General features: G+C 43.4%; 1 protein-coding gene across 1 annotated transcript; it reads right to left on the reverse strand.

The window, feature by feature from the left end:
- Positions 1-98: 98 nt before the first annotated feature.
- On the reverse strand, positions 99-2197 carry LOC133512874 (protein FAM181A-like). The gene has a single exon (XM_061842909.1). The coding sequence runs from the start codon at positions 1143-1145 to the stop codon at positions 408-410; it is 738 nt and encodes a 245-aa protein (XP_061698893.1). The 5' UTR covers positions 1146-2197; the 3' UTR covers positions 99-407.
- Positions 2198-6825: the final 4628 nt, after the last annotated feature.

Raw genomic sequence — 6825 nt, forward strand, 5'->3', positions numbered from 1 at the left:
TTCAGATTTCACAGGAACCCTCAGTGAAGGATAAAAATTAACTTAAGCCCACGGGACCTCTTGTGGGAATTGTTTATTTAAGAAATCAAAGCTGCTGTATCAAACATTACTGTTACTAAGAAAATCAATTCTACTCCTCACATTTCTATTCTCATAGATTAAAGAGACCTTGAATATGGTTTTTTTTTTTTTGGTTGTTAAAAAAAAACAAACAAAAAAAAAACAAAGAGTGGTCTTTAAAAACTGTCCTAAAAATAGAAACCTGTCAACTTACTGTCTGGCATCATAGAAAGAGAGAATGAAGAAGTGCAGTTTAGACAAAAATAGACCCAAGTATTCCATTAAGTGCTTGTGGGTGAGTCTCATTATTGGTTGCTGAGATGAACACAATTAGTCTTGTTTACATTTTAAATGAAGCCAAACACGCTGAAGATTGGAGACGGGACGGTGGGCTTGGTGGGTATAGGTTTGACCACCACGTGAGTGTGAATCTTCTGTCCGTGCGGGTGTTCCACTCGGTCGGGCTCGGCCTTGCACCACACCCCGAGAGGTGGATGGGGCACCACGATTTGAGCGTGGAGAACCTGCTGTTGCTGTTGGTGCTGGTGGAAGTGGAAAGGGGAGCAGGCGCACACGCTCAAGGCGTGGTGAGAGTTCCGCTCCGATTTGAGCGCCTCACTGGAGAGCGTGACCTCGGCATCCTCATCTTGACCCCCCTTCCTGTGTTCTCTGGTCTCCATTGAGGCGGCGTGACTCTTTCTCAGTCCTGAGTGCGAGTGCTCCCGCTTGCTCAGCTTGGGTTCCTCCCAAAAAGAAGCCGGGAGCTGGCGTTTCCTCATGGGCACCTGCTCCACAGAACCCCCCACTTTGCCCACGCTTGTTGGCACCCCGCCGCCGCTCTTTTCCAGCCCCGGCGGACGCTGTAGACCCGAAATGGGCTTGGCACACTGAGCTGACCTGAGCGGGTGACATCTCGGCACCCTGGAGTGTTTCTGAGAGAAGCGTTTGAGCTGTTTCTGCAGGTACTTCCTGTGGTCCACTGAGCGTCTGCACGGGGCCGACTTATCCAAGGCTGCCTTGATGTCGCTGGAAGCCAGGTTGACGAAATTCAGCAACGTTCTCACCTCGCTGTCTGCATTTGCCATTTCATCCAACGTTTCTTCTCGAATCAGTCCATGTTAACAACAGTAGTCCATCTTGAAAAATCTGGAGGTAGATGATAAGAGATGTGTGTTAACACTTTATTCTTACAATCAACATGAATGAAAATTAATATGGTCTGTCCATCCAATTTCGACATGGCTTTTCCTGAATATGTGGCGCAAAATGAACTGGAACCAATCCCAGTTGACTTTTGGTGCTCTATGGGCAATTTAAACTACAGGTGTAAAGCACAAGACCCAGGCCCAGATCTTGTCCCTCGCATCATTTTATATGGCCGCCACTAGCAAATCATCTGCATCTACTTCATTTTTCTTTCTCAAATCTCTTCCAAAAATTGCAAGTTGTCTTCATGTTTTCATTGCAATATTGCAGACATTGTTTTTTTTTACCTCTTTCAAAATAAATCAATAAAATGAACAAGAATTGAACTATTTTTTATTGATTTCATCCATCCATTTTTTGTGCGCAATATATAATATAATGATGCAATTATAGGATTACACAAAACCTTAACTACAATGAAAAAAAAAATGTTGAACACTCCCAAATTAGAGTCTTCAATGACCCTAACATGCATGTTTTTGGAATCTGGGGCAAAGCTGGAGTACCAGGAGAAAATCCACACAAGCACTTGGATGAGAACCCTGAAACTCACTCAGGACTGTGAGGCAGACATGTACATTACTAGCCCAACACGTTGCATATTGCTTTTAATAGTTTATGTAATAATACCGCTGCTGTCCAATTTCATTTAACTATAGCTACAACAAAGTAAGAGAATAGAAGATAAAATTAACAATACCCACCTCTACTGTATGGATGCGGCTCTGTCCTGCAGCCTCCAGCGAGCATTTGGGGGACACTTGACCAAGCTGAATGAATATAAACTCCTTGTAGTTATGGTGCTTCCCTTGAACCAATCAGCGACCTCAGGCCCCTCACAATGGACCACAATCAGCCTGCAAGCTCCTTGGTATCCAATTCTTCTCCATCGCACATTGTTGTCATGGAGATGTGGAGGTTAAAAAAAAATTCGGCACTTACAAGCGATGCATTAATGCTTTTACGCTGTCCTTCTATTAAATGAGGTGGAACCCACTATATGTGCACATTTCACCATATTGATTGCTTACATTTAAATAAAGTTACGTTTGCTTCTCCAAGTTGAGGCGGGAAGTGGTTGGGGGGTGGAGGGGGGGGGATCTAAAGAGTGCATAACCATGGAAAGGGGCTTGAGCGCTCAAGAATCTTGTCTTTCTGTTTGCCCCCTCAATCGAGCCGCACAAAGACTGAATTACTCATTCAAACCCAGCGGGACAAAGGCAAAGGGAGCTGGATAGCACTCCTGCATTTGTAGTCAAACATTTAGAGACTTAAATCGAGTCGTCATGAAGGAGAAAGAGTGGGACAAAGCCCATAGAATTGCCATCAGCAAACATTTTCCTGTGTCATATTATTGGGGGTCTCCATGGCTTCCCCTGGCCGGCAGACAATAGCACAAGTTTGCACACTCGAATACTGTCACCCTGCCAACGGTCACAACAAGGGCCCATGCAGGACAGGAGGAGCGGAGATCTGGACTCCGCGGGGAAGGCGGCGGCGGCGGAGGAGGTGGAAAGGCCCACTTGTGAAATGCTAATTGGCCTTCATTCCCTCATTGATGTGGAGGAGCGAGGACGGAGCTATTGTGTAGGACACCTCGGGGTTGAGGGTCGCACCTCGTGATAGACTTGAGAATCAGTCGACCTGGAAGTGGTTAGATGAGTTTGATCTGGGAGAATGGACCAGTACACACCGACGTTAGGTACATGAAATGAGATCCAAGTGTCTATGATCATATGAACAGCAAGGAAGAGATGAATGACAAAAACAACAATAACAAGTAAATAATGAAGGAACATTACAAAAATTCTAACAGTACAGAATGAATAATAATACAAAATGATGTCAAATTTTAAAAGGCAATGTGTGGAATCGAAATATTTGTGAAATATAGACCTACAACAGCTTTATATATGGTGTATATGTAGATTGGGGTGGTGGAAGGGTGCTACGGTGCTCAGGGAGCATTTCCAACAGAGAGTGCGACCATGTTGTTAAAAAACACACATTTTTAATTTCCTCGCTCATCATGTGCTTATCCATTGATTCTCAACTGCTGCGTCAGGACCCAAAAGTGATGTGAGAGTCTCTGAGGACCGGACAAACGGACTGCAGTGATCACAGACACAACCATCTTGCAGAAAGTCTGCCCAAGAGAGTAAATCGTTGGAGGCAATTCCATCGTTTTCTTCTTTTTTTTTTTTAGTTCTTGTAATTATTCTCATACTTATGTCCGTGTGTTTTATCTACAGACAGCATGAATGTGAGGAGAGCCCCAGCAGGTCAATACATTTGCTCTTACTGGTCGATATCCTTTCAGCCAGTGCATCCTTCTTTGTGTGAGTGAGGCAATGGGACCCCATTGTCCTCCTCTCATCTCCTTTTTTTTTCTTCTATGTGCCTTCAGTTTAGTGTTTAGCCGAGGAGGACCAATTAACAATAAGAGCCCCCTGGCCCCCGCTCTAACCCTCCACCCAATGGGCCTTTCTCCAAACTCCTTGGCTTTTGAAGTGAGGGAGAAGGACAGAGAGGAAGTAGAATGGCATCTATAAATCTAAGTGGCTGTGTGCAAGCACAGGTGGTTTTAACTTTGGAGCATCTAAAAGGCGCTGGCTAGAGTTTTGTGGCCATTTTCTGTGGGCTATTTTTACTCCTAGCTCACATTTGACTTAAAAGGATAGAATTAAGTTAGGTCAATCATTGCTTTTTAGGAAGGCAATTTTCGACATAATATCAAGGCTCTTTTTACATGTATCTTTTTAGCCCAAACCCAAGTTGATATTGGAGCGTGTAATTATACCTACAACTCCAAAATTGCTGTAAAATATTGATTACTTGACCATAAAGGGCCTCCCGACAAACTTTGAAGCTTTTTTTAAATGAAAGAGACTAAGCTCAGGGAAAGCAATGTTAAATAAAATGCTGTGACTCAAGTTACATTAAAGCAAAATAACATTAATTTAGAATCCTGACCATATCCTGCATTCATCTTACAGCATACAATTAATATACAATGAAAGATAGATAATAATAGAACACGCCATACTGTAGATTTGAATTATATGGTCCAAATAAAAAAAACATTTTAAATGAACTTGTTTATAAAGCACAATCATTTAAACTGCCTCAGCAAATCTTCTATCTTGCAGCATCCACTGATGTGAGCCACTTTTCTTAGTCATTGAATCGTCATTGCTTAAAAATAGCACTTCATTGATCCCCTAGAAGCAAATCAGGTGTGATTGCTGCTGAAGAAGCAACCCAGATAAAGTTATCCCCAAAAAAAAAAGAAAGTTGGCACAGAGATTTAGCGTATGAGATTTGGGTCACAGTTTGATAAGGGAAAAAGCTTTTATAAGACTATCATTAGATGACATGCCAGCAATTTAGATTGACAAATCAGGGATAGGCTGGAAAACCTGGACTGACAAACATTCCAGGAAATGGATGGAATGGATCCCCTTCGCGGCAATTTAAAGAAGCTGAAGTTATGAGTTAATATTAATTAAACGAGATGGGGGGGGGGCACGGTGGATGGAAAGCATTGGGCTTACAATTCTGAGGTTCTGGGTGCAATTCCAGGCCCGCTTGTGTGGAGTTTCCACGTTCTCCCCGTGCCTGCGTGTGACTGCAGCTGTTTGTCTCAATGTGCCCTGCGATTGCCTGGCAACCAGTTCAGAGTGTACTGCCTCCTCCCTGTTGACAGCTGGGATAGGCTTCAGCACTCCCCGCGACCCTTGTGAGGATAAGCGGCTAAGAAAATGGATGGATGGGACTAATGACCCATACTGATAAAAGTGCAAATACTCAGTGAATAGTGACCAATGAGAATCGATAAGAGAATCAGGTGGCAGAATTGGTATTGTAACTGGAATTCCTGGATTCTTATGAGGTCTCATCTCAAGTGGAAAGACTGATTGAAGGATTACTCGTCCATTTAGAATGTCTAACATACTACTTGCGGTTCATAATTTGATGTCAACAATTATTATAAGAATATTCTTGGCCCAAAACTGATCTACAGACATCAGTACAGCTGTACGGAAATGAACGGGTTCAGTGGCAACACCATTATTATGGGCTGGATTTCGACATGTCGTGTGCACTTTCCGCCAAAAGATGGCCCTCCACTTCCACTTGCACTAGTAGCCTGGAAGCACAAGCTCAAAGTACATCAGGAATTTGTCTTCCGTTGGAGTGGAACATTGATCACCATTGATTGGCTGACTTTGAAATGATCTCCTTGGCACTGGTCTGTGCGCCGAAATGGAAAGACTTGGCAACGACACACACCAAAAAAGCAATTTAATAAGCAGGTTTCCTCATGTGACTTGGAAAAAAAGGGGCAGTGATGTGCTGTATATGCTGAGGCTGCTTGTTAGATTAGAAGGAGGAATGAACCAGAGAGGATGATGGAGTGCTTTTCATCTTGTCGGATAAATCAATAATGGGACAGAATAAAGGAGAGAACGGACGAACGGAACCGCTGGGTAGACGCTTTGGCCGATCCAATTCTGTCTTGAAAAAGTCAGTTCCAAAAAAAAAAAAAAAAATCTCAATGTTGTGCTCAGTTACACGTGCAGTGGGATAGAAAATTGGGTGTTTTCCACTTTAGTAGTCACAAGCATATCCGTGTGGGATCATGGAGCATTTTTACACGCAGGTGATGGCTCCAGTAAAACGCTTCAGGGTCGGATAGTAATTGATTTTAAGGCCGACGTGTTGTTGTTGTGTAGCTTGTGTCACAAATGGCCTCTCAGCAAAACTCGCATGGAGTCCAAGCAGAAGATGTTACAAGAATGAAGCTATGCACGTTTCGGACCTGCAGAGTGCTGCACTGCTCCAGGGTGGGGCCCCCCCACAAGGAGCGTCGTGCTCGCCTGCACTTTGCTTGCTCAATTATCAACTGGCTTTATTAAAAGTGACACGAGCAGAGAATAAGCCAACCTCAATTTCCTTAAAGCCGTTTCCTTCCTTTTTGTGGGGTGGTGGCAGGTCACCTGTTCTCAACCTCAAGATATTTTAAGATTAACATAAAGAATGACTGGGCAAAAAATGATAAAAGATTATGCCAAATGTTATTCTATTTCTTCTGAAATTAATTTTATCCGTATTGTATGTCAGAAACTCATGGAGCAATTCAGTGACAAAAATTGAATCGATTAATTAGTCTTGGTCTTAGAGGTGTGCAAAGGGGTGGGGGTAAACCTGGGGGCCAGTTTTGGCATCCCCTTACAACTTTTTCCTAAGCAAACATTGTAAAGAGGAGCGCAAAAATTTCAAAATGAAACCCCCTGTGTTTTGTTTTGTTTTTTAATTTGTAATGCTCGGCGGTGACATAATGACCAGAGGAAAATGTGAGTCCCAAGATCCCAAGACTGAGCCGGAGAGTGGCCTTCCAATAAGGATACGCGTCAATAATCTGACGTCCCTCCAACAGCTCTGACAATGAGCACCAAGGTTTGATTTATTGTGAATGTCACATACACTTCATGGCTGGGGGCTGTGGCATCATTTCATAACTGTGCCTCAGGAAGGCCCCCGACTGGCATTTGTTAC

This window comes from Syngnathoides biaculeatus, chromosome 15 (genome assembly GCF_019802595.1).
Source record: "Syngnathoides biaculeatus isolate LvHL_M chromosome 15, ASM1980259v1, whole genome shotgun sequence".
NCBI classification, from domain to species: Eukaryota; Metazoa; Chordata; class Actinopteri; order Syngnathiformes; family Syngnathidae; genus Syngnathoides; species Syngnathoides biaculeatus.